This window comes from Antechinus flavipes, chromosome 4, assembly GCF_016432865.1.
Source record: "Antechinus flavipes isolate AdamAnt ecotype Samford, QLD, Australia chromosome 4, AdamAnt_v2, whole genome shotgun sequence".
NCBI classification, from domain to species: domain Eukaryota; kingdom Metazoa; phylum Chordata; class Mammalia; order Dasyuromorphia; family Dasyuridae; genus Antechinus; species Antechinus flavipes.
Genome location: NC_067401.1, coordinates 211,954,161 through 211,981,074, shown reverse-complemented (window position 1 = coordinate 211,981,074; position 26,914 = coordinate 211,954,161). Strand labels below are relative to the sequence as shown.

The following is a 26,914-nucleotide window of genomic DNA, read 5'->3' as shown; positions in this document are numbered from 1 at the left end:
TTCTTCCTTAAAAGTCAAGAAAATCATTCTAAAGACTTAATTGATTCAGGGATAAGGTTTGAACCATTACTGCAAATTTACTGGTCACCTGAGACATAAAAAAATCCAGACCATTCATCAGGCTTCATGGAATCAATATATGACTAAGATTTCTGACCCAAGACCAAAGTAAGGAAAACTGACTTTTATCTGAATCCATGCTATAACTTTGCTGAATATATATCTCTTCCAGGATATTAAATTACTTCTAAAAAAAATTATATGGTCTAGGAATTTCATTTCTAATCCTAAACCTAAATCATCAGAATAACCTTGAATCTGGCCTAGAACATTCAGGGTTGTCAGGAGGATTAGTTTGGAAAGAATGAAATGGAGAAAGGCCTGTGAGAAGGGGGAATCCTGGAGTTAATTACTACAGAAAGCCTGCCTTCCTGTGGCACTATGCTTGTCAATACATACAGCACATCACCTAGAAAGACCAGAGAAATAGAACAATAGGCAGGCAGATCTGGAATATGTCAATAATATGAAGAACTGGGCATATGGACTAAGGTGTCAAATGTATCCCATCTGATTTACTGAAAATGTAACTAAAGAGATGAGGTGTAGCTAAGTTAGATTTAAGCAAAGTGAGCTTCTATCTCACTCCAGAATGTGTGGCATGTCAATAATTAGCATTTATGGAGCACTTTAAAAGATTTACAAAGTCCTTTACAAAAATTAACTCATTTACCCTCACAACAATCCTGGAAAGTAGGTGCTATTATTATACTCATTTTATAGATGAGGAGACTGAAGCAGAAGTTAAATGCTATTAAAAGAGTCTGAGGTCAAATTTAAACTGGATTCCACATCCAGTGCTCTATTTATTCACTTACTGTACCACTTACCTGCCTATTATATACACTGTCACAAAAACCTTCAGACTAGAAGTAACCTACACTTCCCCAATTTGCAGCAGTTAAAAGTGGCTTCAAATTTCTATGTTGTCTAGGCAAAGTAGACTTTACCATTGGTTCTCTGGCAACATCTTCTTTGTTCCTTTGTTTAAGCAAAGGTAAATGAATGGTAATCTTATAATGGATATTTCTAACTATGGAGGTTAAGAATTTGTGATTTGGGAGGATAGGAGATCCTAGGTATTTGTCAAGTGATGCTGTCTACATTGCAAGAAATATCCTAATATAGCTATTTCAGCTAAAAGAGAAGAAAATCATGACAGAAAAAGGAAACTAAGTCCTGGCTTGGCTTACCCAAAACAAATTACCTCAAAGGACATATTCAGAGAACAGATATACTGTATGGCCAGTAACAAAAGGCAAATGGTACCTGACAGTTTCAAATGGACCACAGAGGTTGAAGGTTATCACACTGATTGCTGAGGCCATTTCTGATGGCCTCATTTCTGAAGGCACCAGCAGTCTCATGGGCAATGGTTTGGGGGGGAGGGAGGGAGAGACAAAAGAGAAGGATGGGGGGAGGGGGCCAACATTAGAAGTAATGTTAGCCAATACAAGGTGGCCAATCATAACTCTGTGGTTTACTATAACTCTCAATTGAACTGATACGGCCTCCATGCTACGGAGTTAGGAACCACAGGGTATAAATTCTGTAACTACCTTTAATCCAATGTTAAATTGTTGGGCAGTGCCTTGTTTTCTAAAAACAAGATGATGAAATCATCTCTGCATAACTAGATGGTGGCTCCTGCAAGAGGAGGTGGGAAATGTCTGTGGAAGCCTATAAAGGGGCAAAGACCCAGTGTATCACTTTCCCTTTCCTATGGGACTAGGGGAAAGGAAGAAACTGGAAACTGGGGAGGGGGGGAGATGGAAGAGACAGAGGAGGAGAAGTTTCTGGCTGGTGAGCAAGAATGGTGGTACAAAGCATATCTTGGTAATGACCCTGGCACTAATTACACATGAAAAAAGATAATGACCTCTTGTTAACTATAATTAACCTGTGATAAGGATCACTGAGTATAAAGGAAATGTTATCATCTGTGCTATGATCCCAATGTTTCACATGAACCACAGAACACAGCAATAGGTAGGCAGATCTAGAATGTGTCAATAATCTGAAAGATGAAGGTGGGCATTAAATGAATGGGAATGAGAGAGCCAATAGCTGGGGTTGGGAAATAGGTTTTTCTTTAGTAATTAGAGGTTTGAAATCACAAGGATAAGTAGAATAAAAGGAATATGCTAACCACTGAAAAAATGAATCTAGGCAGAGTATCAGTGGCCAGAAAGAATGATGAACACAAGTAACCTAGGAGATAAGTTAGTAGCCTAAGTCTTCTATTTTTTTTTTTTAAATAACTTAGATCAATGTTCCATTCTCTTACACTAATTTAAGCTTTTCCAATCATCATAAAAATTCCTTCACTAATTACATTAAACATTTTTGCAGTGTTACTTTTGCCAAAAAAACAAACAAAAAACCCTTACCCTTTTCTTCAAGCCTAGAAGAAAAATATTTCTTCTCTAAAACTGCAGGCTCAGGCTTGGGAGCTAAAAGAAAAAACAAAAGCACCAGACATTTCATTGGCTGTTTATAATTGCAAAATACAATCATAATTCTTCCTATACTTAATAACAACAACAACAACAAAAGTTGAGCTTTTAACTCTGGATAGGTAGATGGTTTACGGGCATATCACTAGACAACAAGTCAAAATACCTGGGTTCCATCTGGTATTGGCTCTATCATTAACAAGTCTCTAACTTCAGCAAAGTCATTTTTTTCTCTCTGAGCCTTAGCTTCCTAATCTATATAATAAAATCATTGCACTTGATGATCACTAAACCACTCTCTTCCACTTTTTAGCACTGTTTCCATGAAATTGACTTTGAATGCAAAACTTGTTCTTCTAAATTGAGTTTCACTATTCATAAACATCATTAAAAGTTTATGTAGAGGAAATATAAAGAATGATATTTCTTAAAAGTACATCACATCTAGAAATAAACTACATAGCAATTCTGAGAAATAATCATCTGAAGTCAAGACTTAACTAATCAGAGCACACAAGAACTATCTGAAGAATTCAATCTCAATGCACCTCAGTTTTTATAAATATGAAATGAGCTAACTTTGGTTTCATTAATTCTTGATTAAAAAAATATATAAAGAGTATTAGATGGAGCAACACTGAGACAATTTGAAAAAGTAAAATAGCCAATAATTCATATATTTTCCAAAGATTTCTAGAACACAGCTTGCATTCAATGTAACTGACAGTTATTTCCATTTCCTTAGATTCGAGAAGCCTACTTTATAAAAGCATTTCTGTTTTAATTGGTCTACAGTCAGAGAATTAGAAGGCTCAAAGACCATCCAATCTAAACCCCTTGTTTTATAAATAAAGTACTTAATTTCATTAATTAAAATTATAAATTAGCATTCTTGTTTATAAGTGAATTTCTATTAAGTTTGATTATTGGGTTTGGGTTAAGTTCTACTGCGCCTAATCAGATCTAGATGATTAAAAAAATCAAGTTTTTATACACTAACTGGGGACAGGATCTAAAATTTATGCAAGTTGTATTAAGAAAAAACATAGGGAGAACTAGATCAGATGGACTTGATCTGTCTGTCTGTGCAATTGTATTATCAGTTCTTTCCCTTTTCTATTCTGATTTTCCTTATTCCCTTTATTCCTCTTTTCTGATTGGCACCCCCCCCCCCAACCCCTGCAAAGTCCTCACAACTACCTGGGTCTTTTTCCATATCTTCTTGGTTTTTAGTTTTATTCAAGCCCGCTCCCCATCTCATTCCCCCTTAACAAGCCACAATCTAATTCACATATATCATTAGCTCAGGCTTCATCACTAATGCTAAAAGGATGGTGGCAACTAATAAAGATATATTGAGGCTCAAAATAGTGACAGAAGAAAGGAGGACAAAGTACACAAAGATTAAACTATTTATTATTAGCAAATGGAATTCTTAAGGCAAAACCGAAGTGAAAGATTTGAGAGTATAGAAGATCTATGTACAGACTAACAGACTAGGATTTCCAAGTTCCCACTAGCTCCTAAGAAATAGGCAACAACAAAAATTATTCTTCTAACAAACAAGAAATGTCTTGGCATCTGGGCAGTAAAGTGACTACCATCCCTTCTGACCCAAACCTTACAAGGCATTTTAAAATAATGGCAAAATAAAGGGAATGGGAGGCAGCTAGATGGCGCAGTGGACAGAGTACCAGCCCTGAAGTTGGTAGGACCCGAGTTCAAATCTGGTCTCAGACACTTGACACATCCTAGCTGTGTGATCCTGGTCAAGTCACTTGACCCCAACTGCCTTAGGGAAAAAAAGGAGTAAATTAAATTACCTAGAAAGTCCTTGTTCAGTTATTTTTCAGTCATGTACAATTCTTTGTGATTTGTCTTTTTTGAGGTTGTTTTGGCAAAGACAGAGTGGTTTATCACTTCTTTTTCTGGTTCATTTTATAGATGAGGAACTGAGATAAACTGGGTTAAGTGACCAGGGTCATACAGCTATTAAGTGTCTGAGACCAGATTCAAAGTCAAATTTTCCTGGTCCAGAACTCTATCTACTATGCCACTGGGCTGGCCCTATCTATAATAGGGCCTTATAGACATCTACCTTAGCGTATTCAACACAATATGATTTTAATGACAAGGAAAAGGTTCCAGGTCCAAGGGAATCGCCTTTTACCTATATTGATTATTTGGAATTTCCATAACAGAAAATACCTATCATTGAACATTTACAGATCATAGTATCTTAGAATTGTAATAGATGTATATTAAAGATTACATAGTCTAATCTGCTTATTTTGCAAAGAAACAGGTGCAGAGATGAACTACTTGTCAAAGATCACATAGATTATGTAGCATATTGGAAAGAACACAAGACCTAGATTCAGGAAATGTGTGTTACAGATTCTTGGTTCAGATATTTAAAAGATGGAAAAGGCATTTAATCTCCAAAGTCTCAGTTTTCTCATCTGTAAAATCATGTCAACAATAATTGCAGTGCCAACTTTGGGATTGTCATAAGAAAAATGTTTTATATATCCCTAAAACACTCTAAGTTTTAGTAATAACAGAGCTGCAAATGAAACCTAGGTCCATAGGTCAAATGCAATATTTTCTTTACTATAATATTTAAACTATTTAAAAACACACACACACACACACACACACACACACACACACACACACACACACTACAATGGCTTACATTGCTTGTACAAGTTTCAAAATTTAAAAGACAGTTCTAGATTTTTTCCTATTTTATTGGAAGAGGTAGAGTGTTAAAGGGGAGTTGGGGGAGAGATATTTAAGGAAGGAGAGGAGAGAATGCACATGTCTCTGAGAAGGAAATGTGAGCAGAGATCATAGAAAAAGTTGTCCTTTTCATGTTAACATTATTCCTGGACAAATAGAAGATATTCCTACTATTATTCACATTCTATTTGGTATCTTATTTGTAATTATTAAGGATCTATAATATTAAAAGATATAAAGACAAAGTATTACAGAATAAATGCCATAAGGCAAAAGCATTCACCACTGGATATCAGAACAATGACCATCTATCACTAAGAAAGAACATCTGTAATTTAAAAAAAAAAAAAAAAGCCTGATAGTAGGAGAAAATCAGGCAAATTTTGAAAATATCTAACTAAAATTCTTAAATTTTCTACTGTTTTTTTTTCAAAGATTGATTAATTCTGCCAGAGAATATGCCATTTTAATGAGAAGAATAGAAATAATGACATTTCATTAAATTCTCATCCTATTCCTATGTTCTTTCATACATTACATTGAAAGAAAATAACTTGTTTTTACATACCTGGACCTTTGGAAGGGGGAGGTGGCTTCTTTGGTTTCTGTTAAAATAAATTAGTAAAAACTTATTAGTACATAGCTTTTTTAATAAAAAGTTTCAAGAGTTCTATCTGTGTCAAAACAATGTTACCAAAGAAGAGAGAAGGTGAAGAGAAAAGAGGGAAATAAGAAGGTGATGAGAGGAGAAAGAAGCTTGCTCAACTGGAGAACTCCTAAAAATTACCAAAAAAAAAAGGCGTAGTGAGCACCTGCCAACTGAACAATTTTTCCCCTGGTCAAAAATCAGTTAATGCTTTCAAAAAGGAATGAGTACAAATGAAACAGAAATCTACTTTAAAGTCAATAATCCTGAGAATAGTGGAATAAAAATGCTATCACTCACGGCATTCTGAGTTTTTAAAACTCCCAAGTACTGTTTCATCTCTTGAGATTATAAAAACAGTTCTTAAAGCAGATACACATACACACACACACACACACACACACACACACACACACACACACACACACACACAAGTGAAATCTTATCTAGGGTAAGAATCCTAACAACAACTGGCAGCATCTTCAGCATGAAGTAATATTTAAAATACATTGAATTATTAATCTGATTCATATTCAATATATTTAAAAATACATAATTTCATAGTACAATTAAATTAAGAAGTGGTTATTTAGGATTTCTATTTACTGATCTGTTTAGGTAATTTATATTTTTCTAAATAGCCATCAATTTTGCTCAGTCAGATTTATTGGCATATAATTGGGCAAAATATTTTCTAATGATTACTTTGATTTCTTTGCTGGTGATGATTTCAGAGTTTTCATCTTGATTGGATCTTTGTTTTCTTTTTTCTTCTTTTTAAATTAAATTAACCAATAGCTTATCTATCTTATTGCTTTTTCATAAAGCCACCTCTTTGATTTATTGGCTCAAAAGCTATAGCCCACAATTTTTGTTATGTTATCTCACTGTTTTCATTCCTAATGAAACTGTTTCTATGATTTGTTCTTTAGGATTAGTTTTCAATTAATTTCCACTGCCTTTGCTAAATGTAATTTTTACTGCATTATGTTCTAAAAAGAATACAGTTAATATTCTGACTTTTTATATTTAACTAAGGTTTTTAATTCTCTATTACACAATTTATTTTTGAGCAGGTGTCATGTGCTACTAAAAAAAAAAAAAAGAGTATATTTCCTTTTTTCCCCATTCACTTTTCTCCAAAGGGCTGTCATATCTAACTTTTCTAATTTACTTACTTACTTTTCTTATTTTTTGGTTGGACTTTTGGAATTTTCAAAGGAGACAGCTGAGGTCCCCCACTAATACAGTTTGCTATTTCTTCCTCTAATTCACTTCTCCTTTGAGAATTTGGATTGCAACAATTAAATTAAAAATGGAAAACCAAAGTTTTTATTCAAAATAAATGCTTCAAGGATGCTTTAAAAAAAAGTTTTACGCAAAGCCCAGATTTCTATTAGATCTACACAAATTTCCTGAAGCCCTTGAGCAGACACATTTTTACAAGTGCTTCACTAAATTAAAAAAAAAACAAACCAACATACAAAAATCAGGGACAAAATCCCCTTTACTCCACAACAATTCTGGGCCACTTGACAATTCCTTTTCTTCTTTACACTTCAAAAAAGTTTTATGATTATTTCATGTTATCTTTTAGAATACAGATTACTGTACTTAGTTTTTCACTTAAGTAGGATAATATGACTAAAGTAGTAAAATTCACTATCCATAATCTCAGTTTGTTTTCCTTTTCGGTTCTCAGACACAACATATCAATGGATTTTAAAAAGAGAGAAGATTCATGAGAAAAGAGGATAGATGGTTTAATTTAAGAGTCAAGAAGAAGAGCTGAGCCCCAAAGCTAGCCTCTGATATAACATACTATCTCTATAATCCTGGGATAGTTATATAATTCTCAGTGCTCTCAGGCAATGAAGACTAAGTTGCCACTCAAGTGCAGGGTTGTTTGAATAAATAGAAATAGTTTTCAACATAGGGAGTATATGAAACCAATGAAATTACATGTCAAATTAAAACAACAACAACAAGAAACAGAGACAGACAACAGATGAACTGGTTCAGACATCAAAATAGGGACAGGAGATGTAAACCAATGCAGGGTGATAGTCTGGAAAAGAACTGAACTATATACGACACGAATAGCAATAACATCAGCAGAGAAATTACTGAATGATGATAGAGGGAGAAATTAGAGAAGGTGCAATGGAGATAAAGGGATACTTTGATCCTACGATCAGTGTATTGAAATTCTGACTGAAAGTGCAACCAGAACTAAAATGATCAGGAATGTCACTAGGAGAGATCTAGGTATCAGTAAGTGTCATAAGAATGAAAAAAAGAAGAAAGGAAAGGGAAGATAAAAGCAAGTTTATTCATTATATGTTGGAAATTCAGAGAACTTTAAAAAGGGGATGTGTAGATCTAGAAGAAGGAGGGTTAAGGATGAGAATGAGAAAATGAGCAATTGGCTATGGGGAAAAGGATGAAGAAGTCACTGGTTCAGAATCATTAACCCTCTAAACTACTGAGAAATAAGTCAAAGTTCAATAAGCATTGAATAAGCACTGTGCAGGACATCTTTTTCCCCATAACACCTTTTACAATTCACAAAAATACCAAGGAAAACACAAAAATACCTTGAACAAAATAGGAAGTCAACAATTGGGAGGAGGGTGTCGTACTTGTTCACTTTCCCCTACTCATTGATAATGATTGCCATTCTATTTGATTTAGTTTGAAAATTATTTTAATGTGTAATTGGGGAAATACACATATAAGTGAATAACATTCCACCTTCCGCACTCCTTGACATTTTACTGCTTTTTCTCCATTTCTTAAATGTTTTTCCTCTTCAACTTTTTCTCTCAATTTTCTCTGGATTTTTTTAAACACAGAGCTCAAATCCAATTTTCCACAGGAGGCTTTTTCTGGTCCTCTTGTCTCTACTATAAGTGCCGTCTTGCTGATATTACACTGATATTGTCTTTCATCTAGTTTATCTGTTTTCTGCATGTAGTTGTTTGCACTCTGTCTTCTTAATTAGAATGAGAGTTCCCTTTAAGGCAGGAAACAATGACTTTGCCATTCTTTATATATAGATATAGTCACTGTTTACACATGCCTCAAATATAGTAAGTGCTTTAATAAATGCTTCATGACTGACTGATGAAAAATCAGTTAATTAAGGCATCTATATTAGAAAGCACAAATGGACTGGAATTAAAAAAAAAAATCACAGGATGGTGAAAATGTTAGCCAAATTATAGTTATTTATACGGTGCTTTTCAAATAAGGACATATAAAATACCACCTTTTACTATTATTATTGAGTTTGAGATTTGCCATTTAACTTGCATCAAGAAAGTAAATCCTAAACTCTGTGGAATAGCACTCATTTTCCTCTTGTATTTATTTTATATGCATATACATCCATCTGTTAAAATCTAAAGATTATTTTACTTTCTGTCTTTTGGCTTACCAATATCTATCCCTCTGGTTGTTCCTTGTAATGAATTATCCATAATCAACCCCTTAATTATGAGCATGTTTTCACATCTCTGCACTGGTCCTCTTTTCTACTATTGCTGAGTCTCTTACCTTCCGCCCCCTCCCCCCCCCCCCCCCCCCCCCCCCCGCCCCCATAGGGTTCAATCATCATCTCTATGCAAATGATTCCTAGGATTAATAATGTGGTTATGGTCTCTCTGTTTTTCTAACTAAAGTGTCACCATAAATAACTCAAACTCAACATATCTAAAAAAAGAATTCATTATCTTTCCCTTGAAATCTGTCATTCATTTTCAAAAACTCTAGATTTCAAGTGAAATAACTACTATCCTTATAATCTCCCAAGTTCACAAAATTAGTCATCCTAGACTGCTCACTCTCCCTCACAAACCCCATCCAATTAGTTTGAAAAATCTTATTAATACACTAGGAGGTCAATAGCACAAGTATTCTTATCCTCATTTCACAGATAAATAAACCAAGACTAAGCAGTTAAGTGATTTTGACCATGGCTAAACATTTGGCAAGTATCTGAGGCACAATTCAGTTCTGGTTCATGTAACTCCAAATCCAGCACTAGTTCCACTACAAAAGGGTGGAGAATCTTTTTTCTGCCAAGGGCCATTTGGATAGTCATGACATATTTATGGGCTATACAAAATTAGCAATTTATACAACTCAAGCAATGGGAGATTGTTGTATCTAGCTTTAAGCTCATCATCACCTGCAGCTGCCTTAACAAATAATTTCATGGGCTCACCTTCCTAAGCCATGACACTGCAAGCAAAATAGAAGTAATGAACAATGGAAAGAAAAGAGAAGAGAAAGGAGGAAGAATTTATTAAGTGCTCATTATATGCTACACACTGTACTAAGTGCTTTACAAATATAATCTCTTTTGATCTTTTCAATAACCCTGGGAAGGAGATTTTTAAGGCCATATTTGAACTCAGATTTACTCAAGTCCAGGTCTAGCCCTCTGGCTATATCACCTCCTTTACAAACAATGTAGACAAACATCTAACTCAAAAATTTTTTTGAATTAAGGCTAGTGATAATTTGTGAAGATCTTGTTTATAACCAAAAATTTTTATTTCCATAACTGGAAAGAAAAACTTAAAATAGCATCAAATAGAGATAAACTATTTAAAGGATGTACAGCAAAAACATGCTAGTCAGTAAGTGTGCCCATTTTAAGAAACTTCCAACATGAATCTATGAACTTATACATTAATTAGGAGATTGTTCATATTAAAGGATTCTTTGCTATACAAAAGATTTAATCCATATGACTTCTTTAAATGATAAGAATCATAGATTTGGGGGCCTGATAGAACCTTACATTATCTACTCCCAAATAACCTCATCTTACTCATGAAGAAGTTGGAAAAAACCTAAATAAGGTGAGTGATTTGACTAGTCATACAGATACTAACTAAATAGCATAGTTGAGATTCTAACTTAGCTTGCTTCTCCACTAAAATTCCAACTTTTTTCTTAATGATAAGTAGTAATTTGTCTGGTGCATAGATTCTTAATTTGAAGTCTATGAACTTTTTTTTAAAAAAATAAATATCATGCAAGATATATTTCAACATTTGTGGTTTCCTTTGTAATCCTTAATGTATTTAAAATAGTCTAGGAAAGAATCTGTCAGGTTCAGACTTCTTAAAGGAGATATACACAAGATTTAAAAATTTCTGAGCTAGTGCATTTAAATGTTTTGATCTGCAATAATGTAATCTGCACATAACTTTTTCAGATACATATTTCACTTGACTTCCTTCAAGACAAGTTCAAATCCCACCTTTTCCAAGAAGCCTTTATTGGTCCCCACTGATGGTAATGTTTTTCCTTTTTTAAGATTCCCTTCTATTATTCTGTATATATTTTCTATCTAACTACAATTATCTACATATCATCTCTTGGAATTAGAACTAGAAAAGACAAGAATCTATTACAATTCTGTACTTTACAGAAGAAATTAAAGGAAAAAGATTTCAAAGGACCTTCCAAAGGTAACAACAAATAGAACCTGGATTTAAATTAGGGTCATTAGAGTACAAATTGAATACCTGAATACTCTTTTGCAGTATATTCTTGTGTATACTGGGGGGGGGGGGGGGGGAGGAGGGGGGAGTTAACAGGAGGAAGTGATAACAGGAGGGGCAACTTCTGGGAAAAGAATTCATTATTTGATAAAAACTGCTGGGATAATTGGAAATTAGTATGGCAGAAATTAGGCATGGACCCACACTTAACACCATATACCAAGATAAGATCAAAATGGGTCTATGACCTAGGCATAAAGAACGAGACTATAAATAAATTAGAGGAACATAGAATAGTTTATCTCTCAGACTTGTGGAGGAGAAAGAAATTTGTGACCAAAGATGAACTAGAGACCATTACTGATCACAGAATAGAAAATTTCGATTACATCAAATTAAAAAGCCTTTGTACAAATAAAACTAATGCAAACAAGATTAGAAGGGAAGCAACAAACTGGGAAAACATTTTCACAGTTAAAGGTTCTGATAAAGGCCTCATTTCCAAAATATATAGAGAACTGACTCAAATTTATAAGAAATCAAGCCATTCTCCAATTGATAAATGGTCAAAGGATATGAACAGACAATTTTCAGAGGATGAGATTGAAACTATTACCACTCATATGAAAGAGTGTTCCAAATCATTATTGATAAGAGAAATGCAAATTAAGACAACTCTGAGATACCACTACACACCTGTCAGATTGGCTAAGATGACAGGAAAAAATAATGATGAATGTTGGAGGGGATGCGGGAAAACTGGGACACTAATGCATTGTTGGTGGAGTTGTGAACGAATCCAACCATTCTGGAGAGCAATCTGGAATTATGCCCAAAAAATTATCAAAATGTGCATATCCTTTGATCCAGCAGTGTTTCTATTGGGCTTATATCCCAAAGAAATACTAAAGAAGGGAAAGGGACCTGTATGTGCCAAAATGTTTGTAGCAGCCCTGTTTGTAGTGGCTAGAAACTGGAAAATGAATGGATGCCCATCAATTGGAGAATGGCTGGGTAAATTGTGGTATATGAATGTTATGGAATATTATTGTTCTGTAAGAAATGACCAGCAGGATGAATACAGAGAGGCTTGGAGAGACCTACATGAACTGATGCTAAGTGAAATGAGCAGAACCAGGAGATCATTATACACTTCGACAACGATATTGTATGAGGACATATTTTGATGGAAGTGGATTTCTTTGACAAAGAGACCCGAGTTTCAATTGATAAATGACGGACAAAAGCAGCTACACCCAAAGAAAGAACACTGGGAAACGAATGTGAACTATCTGCATTTTTGTTTCTCTTCCGGGATTATTTATACCTTCTGAATCCAATTCTCCCTACGCAACAAGAGAACTGTTCGGTTCTGCAAACATATATTGTATCTAGGATATACTGCAACATATCCAACATATAAAGGACTGCTTGCCATCTAGGGGAGGGGTGGAGGGAGGGAGGGAAAAAAAAATCGGAACAGAAATGAGTGTAAATATAATGTAATTATTAAATAAAAAAATTAAAAAAAAAAAAAAAAAAAAAGATAACAGGAGGGCAAGAGGAGACAGAGAAAGCACTTATGACAGATAACTTTTTTCAGACAAGTTAGGGATATTGGTGTGAAGTATATTCAACTGATATATTTTTACAAATCTTGATTGTTTAAAAAAATAAATATCATGCAAGATATATTTCAACATTTGTGGTTTCCTTTGTAATCCTTAATGTATTTAAAATAGTCTAGGAAAGAATCTGTCAGGTTCAGACTTCTTAAAGGAGATATACACAAGATTTAAAAATTTCTGAGCTAGTGCATTTAAATGTTTTGATCTGCAATAATGTAATCTGCACATAACTTTTTTCAGATACATATTTCACTTGACTTCCTTCAAGACAAGTTCAAATCCCACCTTTTCCAAGAAGCCTTTATTGGTCCCCACTGATGGTAATGTTTTTCCTTTTTTAAGATTCCCTTCTATTATTCTGTATATATTTTCTATCTAACTACAATTATCTACATATCATCTCTTGGAATTAGAACTAGAAAAGACAAGAATCTATTACAATTCTGTACTTTACAGAAGAAATTAAAGGAAAAAGATTTCAAAGGACCTTCCAAAGGTAACAACAAATAGAACCTGGATTTAAATTAGGGTCATTAGAGTACAAATTGAATACCTGAATACTCTTTTGCAGTATATTCTTGTGTATACTGGGGGGGGGGGGGGGGGAGGAGGGGGGAGTTAACAGGAGGAAGTGATAACAGGAGGGGCAACTTCTGGGAAAAGAATTCATTATTTGATAAAAACTGCTGGGATAATTGGAAATTAGTATGGCAGAAATTAGGCATGGACCCACACTTAACACCATATACCAAGATAAGATCAAAATGGGTCTATGACCTAGGCATAAAGAACGAGACTATAAATAAATTAGAGGAACATAGAATAGTTTATCTCTCAGACTTGTGGAGGAGAAAGAAATTTGTGACCAAAGATGAACTAGAGACCATTACTGATCACAGAATAGAAAATTTCGATTACATCAAATTAAAAAGCCTTTGTACAAATAAAACTAATGCAAACAAGATTAGAAGGGAAGCAACAAACTGGAAAACATTTTCACAGTTAAAGGTTCTGATAAAGGCCTCATTTCCAAAATATATAGAGAACTGACTCAAATTTATAAGAAATCAAGCCATTCTCCAATTGATAAATGGTCAAAGGATATGAACAGACAATTTTCAGAGGATGAGATTGAAACTATTACCACTCATATGAAAGAGTGTTCCAAATCATTATTGATAAGAGAAATGCAAATTAAGACAACTCTGAGATACCACTACACACCTGTCAGATTGGCTAAGATGACAGGAAAAAATAATGATGAATGTTGGAGGGGATGCGGGAAAACTGGGACACTAATGCATTGTTGGTGGAGTTGTGAACGAATCCAACCATTCTGGAGAGCAATCTGGAATTATGCCCAAAAAATTATCAAAATGTGCATATCCTTTGATCCAGCAGTGTTTCTATTGGGCTTATATCCCAAAGAAATACTAAAGAAGGGAAAGGGACCTGTATGTGCCAAAATGTTTGTAGCAGCCCTGTTTGTAGTGGCTAGAAACTGGAAAATGAATGGATGCCCATCAATTGGAGAATGGCTGGGTAAATTGTGGTATATGAATGTTATGGAATATTATTGTTCTGTAAGAAATGACCAGCAGGATGAATACAGAGAGGCTTGGAGAGACCTACATGAACTGATGCTAAGTGAAATGAGCAGAACCAGGAGATCATTATACACTTCGACAACGATATTGTATGAGGACATATTTTGATGGAAGTGGATTTCTTTGACAAAGAGACCCGAGTTTCAATTGATAAATGACGGACAAAAGCAGCTACACCCAAAGAAAGAACACTGGGAAACGAATGTGAACTATCTGCATTTTTGTTTCTCTTCCGGGATTATTTATACCTTCTGAATCCAATTCTCCCTACGCAACAAGAGAACTGTTCGGTTCTGCAAACATATATTGTATCTAGGATATACTGCAACATATCCAACATATAAAGGACTGCTTGCCATCTAGGGGAGGGGGTGGAGGGAGGGAGGGGAAAAAAAAATCGGAACAGAAATGAGTGTAAATATAATGTAATTATTAAATAAAAAAATTAAAAAAAAAAAAAAAAAAAAAGATAACAGGAGGGGCAAGAGGAGACAGAGAAAGCACTTATGACAGATAACTTTTTTCAGACAAGTTAGGGATATTGGTGTGAAGTATATTCAACTGATATATTTTTACAAATCTTGATTGTTTAAAATATAATTTAAACAAATATGTAAGCCAGTAGCTTCATATTATCACAATTCAAAGAAAATGTAACAACATATTCTTGAAAAAATGGTAACAAAATAATTGAAAAATTACAGCCAACCAAAAACACTTCACTTACTGGAAAGTCTTTGTCTTGTTCATGTATCTGAATAGCAAAGTTATCTGGAAACACTCCTTCTTTACCATTAAGTTCACCTTTCCACCATCCTACTTCTCCAGTGTCCTAAAATTGAAATAAAAGTTATATTTATTACTCAGGAAAATAGTTAATTGAATTGAACTGAAAAATACACAACTTAATAAAACTTTCATTCAATTTTATCAAGTTAAGTTTTTACAAACATATTTAGCCAAAAAAGATCATTTATAGCATAACTAAAATAAGAGTTGTTTGTTTCTATTGTTTTCTAATGGACAAATTATGACAACACATTCACCAAATTAAAAGAAACCACTGTCTATTTAAGTTAAGTGAAAAGAATTATCCTAAGAAAAAAAGTTTGATCTGTTTTCTATCATTTTCAGTTACTAAAATATTTCCCAAGACCAATGTTCGAAAACACTTTTCCCAAATGTAGGAAATTAGAGCAATTAAGTAGCTTTAACAATTTATAAGACTCGTCTTCCACTAAAGTCCCTTTTAAGATTAAAATTCTAAAAAAGTTCTAAGAACAGGTTATTTAAAAAAATACCAAAAGTTTTCAGGTAATCCATTCTCTCCATAACTTAACATTTCAGGAAGATGGGGAAAAATTATTTTAAAAGTAATGGAAATATTTCAAAGATAATAATTTAGTAACAACCGAAGTAGTTAAGTAAATGGGAAATAATCAATATATAAAAATATGTTAAACATAAAAAGAAGTATTATAACAAACTCAATTCACAAATAATTCAACAAGTTGAATTAGACTAGTTTTTAAAGTTCTTTAATTTCACCATTTTAGCTTTTGAATATAGTAATAGCTAACATTTATATGTCACTTTGAGATATAAAGTGTTATACAAACATTGGAACCTCAAAAAAAAAAAAAAGACCTTGAAACAATTACTTTAAATCCTCATTTTACAGATGAGAAAGTCACAGATGTTACCTTTAACAGGATAAGTGATTTGTTCACAGTCACATAGCTAATAAGTATTGGGGGTAATAATCTGATTTTTCATTTTTGTACACAATAGGACAACAACCATCAAGTGATGTGTAAGGTACATCCTAGGAGTAGTATACAATGCTGTCTATGCCCAAGAGAGTAAATATGTAATATTAAAAAGTTATTTCTCATTTACCATGAATTACTATTAACAAAATGATGTAATGGATGATGTAGGAAAAAAAAATCCAATCTAGGTATTATATTTTCACTTTCTGAATTTGTAATCAAAACAAAGACACCAAAAATTGGAAGTGGTTAGGAGGAACTATTAAGTAAAGCTAAGATTTCTGAATGGACAATTCCAGTAAAACATTTAAGAGATTTTGATGATAACAGATAAGGAGACAATATTAATGTTATACAATAACAAATAATAATAATAATAATAAAAATCACTTTTAAAGAATTGGTTCACCAAGAGATTGGGGGGAGGGAAAACCCATGCTGTCAATTCTATTTTTCACTAAGTGTTTATCACTAAGATAATTAATAGTTAATTATCTAGATGCCAGCAAACCAATTCAAAAACATTTCAACAAAATTCCCTTGCAACAAAACACAAATGCAATGACTCAATTTATATCTGTCTACCTGCCTGAAGTCTTTTAAAAAAATAATCTAAAAAGAATTTTACTGACAGATAAGCACAAAAAACATAACTAGCTATAAATAGCAAAGATTTTAAACAGTTCAAAATTCCTCCTTTTTGATGTTGCATCTTACACACATACCTCTATTAGCTTTGTCTAGTAGCTCTGTCATGGAGTAGATCTTAAAGAATAGAATGTTTATTTTCCTATTGAGTTTATGCTTTAAATATATCATACTAGTAAAAAAATTATGTACCCTGCCTGGCTCAAAGTCAAGCATAGAAATCTTAAGACAGATGTAGAAAAATTAAGAGAGGCTACAATGTACATAAAGGAGATAAGCAATTAAGAGATGCTTATTAAGTTCATTTTTTTCTATTTTAAAATAAAGATAACTTTATTACGTGTAGGGAGAAAGTATTTGAATGTGATTTGGTTCAAGGATCAGCAAATTAATGAAGACCATTAACATGTTTCATTTATGGTTTGCCTCAGTTCAATTCTCTAGTTTTTAATCTATAATTAGGATGATGATGACTATTATTGTTGTTGAGGCTTGAGGAAAGATAAATCCATTGATATTACAATAAATTTTCATATAGAAAGGGTGGCTGATTAGATTAACACATAAAGTAATGAGACTAATTGAAAAACTGCATTTTGAGTTGTAACCATTTTGTAAGAGATTTGAAATCTGTTCACTGGTTGTACCTAAACAATGTAATTGAGATATTTTAACCTGAAGAAATCTAGCTTTTAGAATCCTTAGAGAGGCTAATTATTACATGGCTGAATAGGGTCTGAATATAATCCCTTCCTTGATCAGAACTGTGATTAATTTGATTCTATACAAATATTTATCAAGTGCTAAGGACTCTCACCACTGTGCTAACTGGACAAGTACAGGAGATAAATGGTAGCCTGAGGTTGAAAATGCTAACTAGGTTATTGAGGTTTTTCTGTTTTCATTTTTATAATTGTTCCATAGTTGATCCTTTTAAAGAAAATACTGATTTATTTAGGGAAGCCATATTTCTGTGTATTCAGGGAGATGTGGCCAGACAGTTAAGCAAAGAAGGAAGCTAAATATACACAGAATAAAATAAAGGTTGTTGGTTTCAGCTAAAAAGTTTCTGAAACAGTATTAAATAGACTAACTTCTGCTTGAGGGTATTACTTCAAATAGGAAAGAACTAGCTATAGCTGCTATCCTTTCAAACACCAGTAGCTGGTCCTTCTCTGGTACAGAACAACCCATATGTTTTGTTTCTCATTGAGTTACATACATTTTTTGGGGTTGTAAGCATGCCTGCTGTTGAAAGCATATCCAGCCATGTTCATCTTGTCATTCTAGCTAAATTTCTAGTCAAAATGTATGGCCATACAACTCTACAACATTTGAGGTACCTGGCAGCTAGGTGTCACAGCAATGGACTTGGGAGTCGGGGGAAACCTGAGCTCAGATTCAGCCTGTGCGTGACTCTAGGCAACTCATATGACCCTGTTTGCCTCAGTTTCTTCATCTATAAATAAGCTGGAGAAGGAAATGGCAAACACTGTAGCAGCTTTACCAAGAAAACTCCAAATAAGATTACAAAAAGTTGGATATGATTGAAGATGGCTAAACAATGGCTGAGATAGCAATGAACCATTATGCCATTCCCTAAAAGACCTGTGAGTCAAATCACCAAGCATTTATTAAGGCCTTATTACTAACAACAGGGCTAAAAACAAGAAAACAGTCCCTATCCTCAAGTGGTTTACAGACAACACATAAAAAGAAACTATTAGAGTAAGAGTGGGGGGCAAGGATGTATTTGAGGAGGGGGCCGTAAAGTACAAATAATTTAGGGGATGGCAAAGTACAAGGAATGGAGTGGTGCTGGTCTGGGTTCTCCCTCAAAATGGAAATTCTAGGAGTGACTCAACCCCTAGAGAAGGTGTCTGCAGTAGCAATGGAAGAAGGAAGCCAAAGTAACAGTGGCAAAGTCCACAAAGGAGGAGGAGGAGTATGATTCTAAAATTTTTCATTAGCTTTCATAAAGGGGAAAAAAAAAACCCTATCTCTGCAAGTAGTAAAATGGAACTGGAGTGGGGTGGTAAAATAGGCTTGGAAAAGAGAAGAAAAATACAGGTGATGAGGTTTGTGTAGAAATTCCTACTTTGAAATAAACATGACAAATTCACAATGGCCATTCTTTTTGGCAAAAGGCAGAAACCTGGGGAAGAGGCTACAGAAAAAATAAGTAGTAAAACAGGCACCAGGAATAACAAACATAAAGAGTTGAGAGAACGTATAGTTAGCAAGGAAAAAAGAAGACACAAGTTCCCCGGGGAAACTCACAATTAATCAGGAGAAAGATTACCTCCATGAGGTAAAAATAAATAAAAAATAAATCATTGACTAGTATATTAGATCCATAGATGAGTTTGAACGACTAACCAGAGTTAGCTTGAGTATGGGGCCATTAAAAGGAAGACACTATGAGGGAGAAAGAGAGTACCTCATAGGGAACTTAGCAAAGAGCTTCATCATAAGTAAATCTTTTTATAGTGGAAATATAGCCTTGAGGTTTCTTGGGGAAATAAAGGCTAGAACTCAGTGAAAGAATCAAAGAGCCAGAAGGAACATACCTGGCAGATCTTGCCCATTAAGTTAAAGCAAAAGACAAGAGTAGTAAGCAAGGAAGCAATACTACTAAGAACACTAATAGAGAAGTACATAGTGTGAGTGATGCATGAGTCAATAGTTGATAAATAAGTTTAAATTATAGGTAAAATTAATTATGGCAATGAAAAAGTTAAAAAGGGTAGGAGGAAAGAAATGGCATCAAAAAAGGCAAGATGAAAGAAGTGTATGCTGAATATAATGCAAATAAAGGGATGAGAAAGGTAGGAATTTAGTTTATGAAAATATTGCAAGGGAAACTATATTAAAAGGACAGCACTATCAGGTGGGATATTGTGATGACCGCTATTTAAAATCAGCCAGAGTCAGGAATTCAGGTTAAGGGAAAAATCTTCAATCTTTATTCTAGCTGCGACAGGAAGCCAGCTAGCAGAGGTGAAGGGGGATTGCAGATGAAAAGGGGATCGGAGGTGAAGAGGGGAGTGCAGGTGAAGGGGGGTCACGATAGCAATGTGACCAGCTGTGTCAAGACACCAGCCAGCAATCTCTCCTTCCCCTTCCTTTTCCACTCCCCTGCCTCCACCCACCAAAATCGTAATTTCCTATACAACACATCAGGACTTGCACAAAGAGTGGGTGGGGGCCATTCTTTCTCCAAGCATACATATATATTAATAGAGTATGGTCCAATTACTATTTAGCCTCACGTGCTTGGGACCTCAGTGCATCAACTCAAGCCTCAGCCCATTACAGGATATGTTCTTTAAAAATAAAAAGTTTTATTTATAGAGGTAAATCATTGGTATTTGATAGTGGTATCAGAGGATACCAGTGGTAAAGAATGATAGGAGGCAGCAAAAATAAGTAATAAGAACATATAGTGAAGTTAAAACAGATTAGGCAATAGATACAAATAAGAATAGACAAAGGGGACTGAAAAACTAGAGAATAAGATATTCTGAAAAACTGAAAGGAGAGATAAAACTACTAAATGATATAACAAAAAAAGTATATCTATAGGACAATTTCCTTTTGTAAAAAAGAAATGTAATGACTCCGCAGATTTTGGAATCACAGCTCAGACTCTTATCAAAACCAACTGTGTTATGCAGGAAAATCATCACTTCATTTTAATTGTTTTTCAATTCTATCTGACTCTTCATGACCCTATTTGGGATTTCTTGACAAAGATACTTAAATGGTTTGCCATTTTCTTCTCCCATTTTATATATGAGCAACTGAGGTAAATAAGATTAAAAGACTTGCCCCAGAATCACACACCTAGTAATGGTCTGAGGCCAGATTTTAACTAATGAAGATCAGTCTTTCAGACTCCAAGCCTAGTGCTCTATTCATTATGCTATCTAGCTACCTTAATTATCATATGCCTATGTAATTTTCAAGAAATAGATGTCCAATATTATTAGTCAATTCAATAAATACTTAGGTGTTTACGACACGAATGGTATTTTATCAAGAAACAGAAATACAATTAAATAATAGAAATCTTTGTAACAAAGATTATAATTTAATAGAAGGCAATTCAACATGTAAATTAAAACGATAAAAAATAGTATGTAACTACACCAGAGAAAGCACTTTCAACTAGAGTATAACAGGAAACATGAAGGAGATAGTACATGAGTCGAGTCCTAAAGGAAGGAAAGTGTTTCAATCAGCTAATAGAGGAGGGAAGTCTATATCAGGAATGAATGAGCAAAAGATAGACAAGAACAGACAACAAAAACAGTCTAATCTATTTAGAATGTGGGTACATGAAGAGTAGAAGTAAATGCAAGCTAAGTTTGGAAAACTATACTCAAATTTGTAGTCAATTTGGAACAGAAGAATCAGGAATTTGTACAGAGTAAGCAAATTAAGATAATATTCAGTTGAAAACTTCTGGGGAACTGAAATAAAATGGTTGCTCTCTATGCAGAAAGCACAAATATGAGAAAATGCAGAGGTCAAAGCCAATAGGATTTAAAAACTGACTAATGAAAAGAATGGGAAAAGCAGGAAGATTAAGAGTCAACAATGACTGAAATTTTGAACCTGGGTTATTGGAAGGATTGTGGTACCACCAATATATATAAAGAAGTCAGATAGAAATGGCAAGTTTTAGGGGAAAATTAAGTTTGGTTTGAGACAATTAACTAGTTTGGTTTGAGTATTAATGGGACATTGAGATAGAGATATATATTGGGCAGCAATAATGTAAAATGAAAGCTCAAGATAGAGGGGAAAAGTGGAGATGGAAAGAATCATTCATATAAAGGCAATCAGCAAAATCACAGGAATGGTTAAAATTGCTAACACAGATAGGAAGAAAAGAAAGAGGAGAAGAAGTGGAAAGAAAGGGAAAGTGGGGGAGGGAAGGAGAATTTTTAAAGTACTATGTTAAGCTCTGAGGATACAAAAAAACAAGGAACTATTCAAGGACCCTATATTCCACAGAAGGAAGAAAAAATATAAAGAGGAACACAGGAAGTAGAATCTATGTGTCCAGATCCAAGAAGAAAGTCCAAAATTCCTATCAGGAAGAAATGCAAATGTTGGTTGGAGAACAGGCTGTATAGTTTAGAATTGAAAACTAAGAAATGAGAACTGGTTGCAGGCAGCAAAAAGCATATAATTAACCACTCAGAATCTAGAGTAGTATCAGGAATGGGGCTCAAAAGTTCTTGTAGAAAGAAGGTAAGAAAGATAGCCTGAATGACATCATAGGGTTTAGAAGTCAAAAAACCATAATGGTAAAATGTCACAAAAGTAAAAGGACAAAAAGAGTTTCAAGAGGAAATGGGAGCGAAGTGTCAGGAGTTAAGTAATAAAGTGGTGAAGAGAAGTCAAGGAGGATTAGATAGGTCCCTAAATAAACTTAAGAGAGTTCAACTGATAACATTAGAAGTGTCTAAGGAAGTAAACAAACTGATGAGGAAATGAAGCTGTAAAGTGACAGTGAGCCTTCTCTTTCTAGAAATTCAGTACTGATATATGGAAAGAGAAGACAACAGCCCAAGGAGAAAGAGTCCAAAAAAAAAAAAAGTTTTCCTTCTTTTTATTGATAAATCCTAAACACATTTGTAAGTGCAGGAAAAAGAACTGGTAGAGAGAGATAGATAGGATATGCTAGAGAGAATGTGACTGAAGAAACAATGCCATGAAAGACATGACAAGGGAATGACATCAAGATATAGATGAAGAATGAAGAAACTAAAATGTCCATATCTTTTAATCCAGAGATTCCACTAAAACAGGGATGGGAAATCATTTGATTTAACTTTGCGCCAAAGCAAATGCAGATAACAACCTCCCATTGCTCTTTTAAGTTAATATTTTATATGACTCATGAATACTATTATAAATATCCAAATGGCCCTTGGCAGAAAAAAAGATTCTCCATCAGGCCCACCACAAGGAAGCCCCTGGGGGGAAAAAATCCCTATAAGCCATAGATATAATGTTTTTTATGTGATTATTATTAGCATTGCATATCAAGAAAGAAACTTTTAACTGAACACAATTGCTGACAAAAAAATTTTAAGAACAATGAAGCAGCATTAAAATAAAAGAGTCCATCTACCTACAAAGTGGTTAGTTAAGAAACCATTTTACTGTGACCAAGTGAACCAAGAGAAAGGATTCCACTAAGGGTCATTTGGGTAACTGATTTTTTTGCTATAACTTATTGGATCTTCTGAAGGCCAGTCACGATTTCCTGATGCATTTAATATAGGATAAGACTGACTAATCACGGTACAGGGTCCCTTCTTTATGAAAATGAAGACAATACAATTTTGTAAAACTATCTGTGCTACAGAAAAACCTCAATTTGGAAGGAGAAGGAACTTACTCAGTTTTAGTCAGGAGTTTCAAGCAACCAATTCCTTAATAAAAGGTACAGAGATGAGAGGAATTTTATCTCATTTCCATGTTGTTTTATAGAATTCTAGATGGCAATGACATCTCCAGAAGCTACCACCACACACCTCAAATTTCTGGTGGATTCCTCCCCTTCCCCATTAACCTATAGTGTTATTAAAAAATGACTTGGTGGGGATGGAGGAGACGACACTAATAGATGATTTCACATGTTCCAAACCAGTTATGGGGATGTGAGGATATGCCACAACTGAAAAACTGTCTTGGAGCTATAAGTCCCCAGGGGGCTTCAAAAGGGAAAGAGAATCACTCTGAAGGCAGTCTAGGAAGACAAGATAACTCCCTGCTTGGCTAGTGGTAGTGCTGTAGCTGATGCTGTAGCTGACAGACCATAGATTACTTTTACAAGTGTGGGCCAATTTGCCATTATATGTCAAGTTGCTAAGGAACACATAATTGGGAAATAATACTATAAACCTGCACAGTTGCACACAAGAAAAAATTACCATTGGCAATATTGGGAAACAGATTAATTCAAGTACAATTCTCTAACTATTCTAGGTATAGAATTTAACATTAATGTTTTTTAACACATAATTGGAATGTTCATTGTATTTTTATAGGCAATGGTAGAATCACTGTATACCATAAGGAATCTGTTGTTCTTTTCAGCAAATGTGATAGCGTGTGGGGCTCTCCATTTGAGTTTTCTCTGGATATGTAATAAAATATTTAGCTAATAAAAAGTGGGAAAGGGGTGTCATTTCCCAGCAATATCCTAGATTACTTATGGGTCAGGGTCTTCCTGATATATATATAATGGCAAACCCCCAGTACCTATAAGGCTTGATAACTTTAATGTGACATAAAAGCATGTCTTATTTCACCATGAAGATTAACAGCATTACATAAAAATATTTACAACAGCTGTGATAGCAAAAAATTAGAAACAAAGTTGATGCCCATCAATTAATATGGCAAAAAAAAAAAAAAACAAACCTGTGGTAAATAATGCCTTTATTACTGGTACAGTAAGAAATGATGATGCATGAAAAACTTTACATAAACAGGCAGAGTAAACAATAAAACAAATTAATATATGCATAAAACAATACGCACACTGACTGTACTAATTAAATACAAAAGAACTATAAAACACTAATATGTGAATGTTACAAAATTATACAGACAAAATGAAGAGACACTACACACATATACCCCCCTCACCTCATACACTCCTTTCCAGGATCATTATACATATTTTTAGACTTATTGGTCTAATACGTCCTGTCCCCTTCCCCCCTTCATTTTTTTGAAAAATACTATTATATAGGAAAGGTTTGCTTTCTGAGAGGAGGAAAGGGGAAGTTTATTTGGAAATTTCAAAAATTTATTTTAAAATGTGCAGAAGAAAGGGGAAGGAATTTCAGAAAGAGATAGAAACCAATAGAAAAAAAGATCAATAGACAGCAGTTGCCTCTATTGTATAAGATTTAATAAAATTTAATTTTAAAATATATAAACATTTACTAGTTTCTTGGTTCTTACATGAAACTTTTGGTTATTCCCAAAATGTTAGTAATTATTGATGTTTCTTAAGAAAAGTTCATAATAAAGAAAGGGCATTAAGAGGATCACTAACATAGATAATTAAAATCTATGGGATTAAATATAGTGCCTAAGTCACTAGCGAAGATGGAAGAATCATACTTAAAGACCATAGATGGCAGCAACAAAAATCAGGAAACTGGAATAAGCCTAAAGAAGGAAAGGTTTTTGTTTTTGTTTTTGTTTTTTTTTTAAGTAAGGGTGGCTGAAGAAGAATTTCAAAATGGTAATAAGGAAGTAGTGCATTAAAACTCTGTCCAGACCATTCCAGTATGTTCTTTATTATAGTTTTTGTTCTGTTTGTTTCTTTTTTTAAAACCAATTCCCAATCATAATTAATCTATACTCCATGTCCTCACATTTACTGAGAGACTGAAGAAATAGACAAAACAGCACTCAATATTGGAAATGGTTGCCACATAGGTGGACTTTTCAGGAAAATACTAGGCTTTAGAAAGTGTAAGAACATGGAAAGAGTACAGATAAACAATGATGGGGAACTAGTTAAAAACAGAACAGTAACTCCAAAACACATAATTAAAGAAAGGCATGAACAGAAGACTACAGAATTGAGTAATACTTAAAGTTAGAATTTTAAAGGCAAAAGTAGGATCTGTGCTTAAGATATCAAAGATTACTTGTAAAGTAACAAGGAAGGGCAGAGGTATCTAATATAGAAGAGGCATTCGGAGTCAGAAGATGCTTTGGTTCCAATCCTATTTGTCATTGTCTACTTTTGTAAGCGTCACCAAATTACTTAAATTCTTTGTGCCTCAGATTTCTAAAATGTAAAATGAATGGAGAGAGACTAATGAATCTCATAGAAAAGAGAACACAAGCCAACTAGAGATAGGTCTAACCCAATTTCACCCTGCTCTCTCATAAAATTCAAACGCCCTGGCCAGTGTTTAACATTTTCCATATTCTAGATCCAGTCTACTTTTCTAATTTTACTCCACAGCACTCTTCTTCAAATACTTCAGATTTCAATCAAACTGGATTTGTTTCATAAAGCTGACAAGCCATCTTGATAGCTGTAATTTAGCAACTCCTCATATGTGTCCTTTAGAAACCTTTTTTAAAGATGGCTCAATACAAGTGTTATCATCTCTATGAACCCGTCCCTGTTCTCCAAACCTCTATGTATCTACCTTATACAAATTTTCCTAAAACATATTATCTGCACCACTATTATGGTGTTACCCTCACACTGTATTATGTATTATACTCCTTTCTATAAATATAATATCCCACCCAAATATAAGGTAAGATATCTGAGAGTAAAGACTTGCTTTTTCTCTGTGTCCCCACAATTAACAGTGAACCTTGAAGTGAGTAAGTCTTACTAAATAACTATCACATTGCTGAATGTTTTCAAGTTCCTTAATATTTCATTTAGAGGTATATATTCATAGTTTAAACTAAAACATATGAAATTACAGAATCCTCTAAGATATGGTTCTAGGGTACCAGAAAAGGGTTAACAAGAACCATAAGCATGTGAAATTATGCCATCTTTAAAGTCAATATTTTAAAACTGGAGGAAATCATATTCTATTGTGAAAACTAGACTGGTGACACCTAAATAACTGACGTAACTGAAATGTCATACCTTACATATCAAATGGATGATTTCCCCTTCTTTAAAAGAAAGTTCATCGTCATTAGCACCTTCGTAGGCAAATAATGTTCTACAATATTCCTTAGCTGAAAAAGAAAATTGGCAGGGAGGGGAACATCAGGCTAATGGTTCGTTATATGAATTTGTTCATTCAACA

At 34.0% G+C, this 26,914-nt stretch overlaps 1 protein-coding gene across 7 annotated transcripts in view; it reads right to left on the bottom strand.

Annotated features, from left to right (window-relative positions):
* The window catches only part of CD2AP (CD2 associated protein), a 188,958-nt gene that overhangs the window by 63,528 nt on the left and 98,516 nt on the right, over window positions 1-26,914 (bottom strand). For 5 of the 7 annotated variants that reach the window (XR_007953545.1, XM_051997109.1, XM_051997112.1 and 2 more), the window contains exons 8-11: window positions 26,749-26,843; window positions 15,389-15,493; window positions 5,830-5,866; window positions 2,451-2,513 (exon numbers count right to left, since the gene is read on the bottom strand). Coding sequence is in view for 6 of the 7 variants with exons in the window: in XM_051997109.1 (XP_051853069.1) it covers window positions 2,451-2,513; window positions 5,830-5,866; window positions 15,389-15,493; window positions 26,749-26,843 (300 nt within the window). In the remaining variant the exon portion in view is untranslated. The remainder of the gene's footprint in view (window positions 1-2,450; window positions 2,514-5,829; window positions 5,867-15,388; window positions 15,494-26,748; window positions 26,844-26,914) is intronic. The other 2 variants (XM_051997108.1, XM_051997110.1) reach the window with 2 other exon arrangements.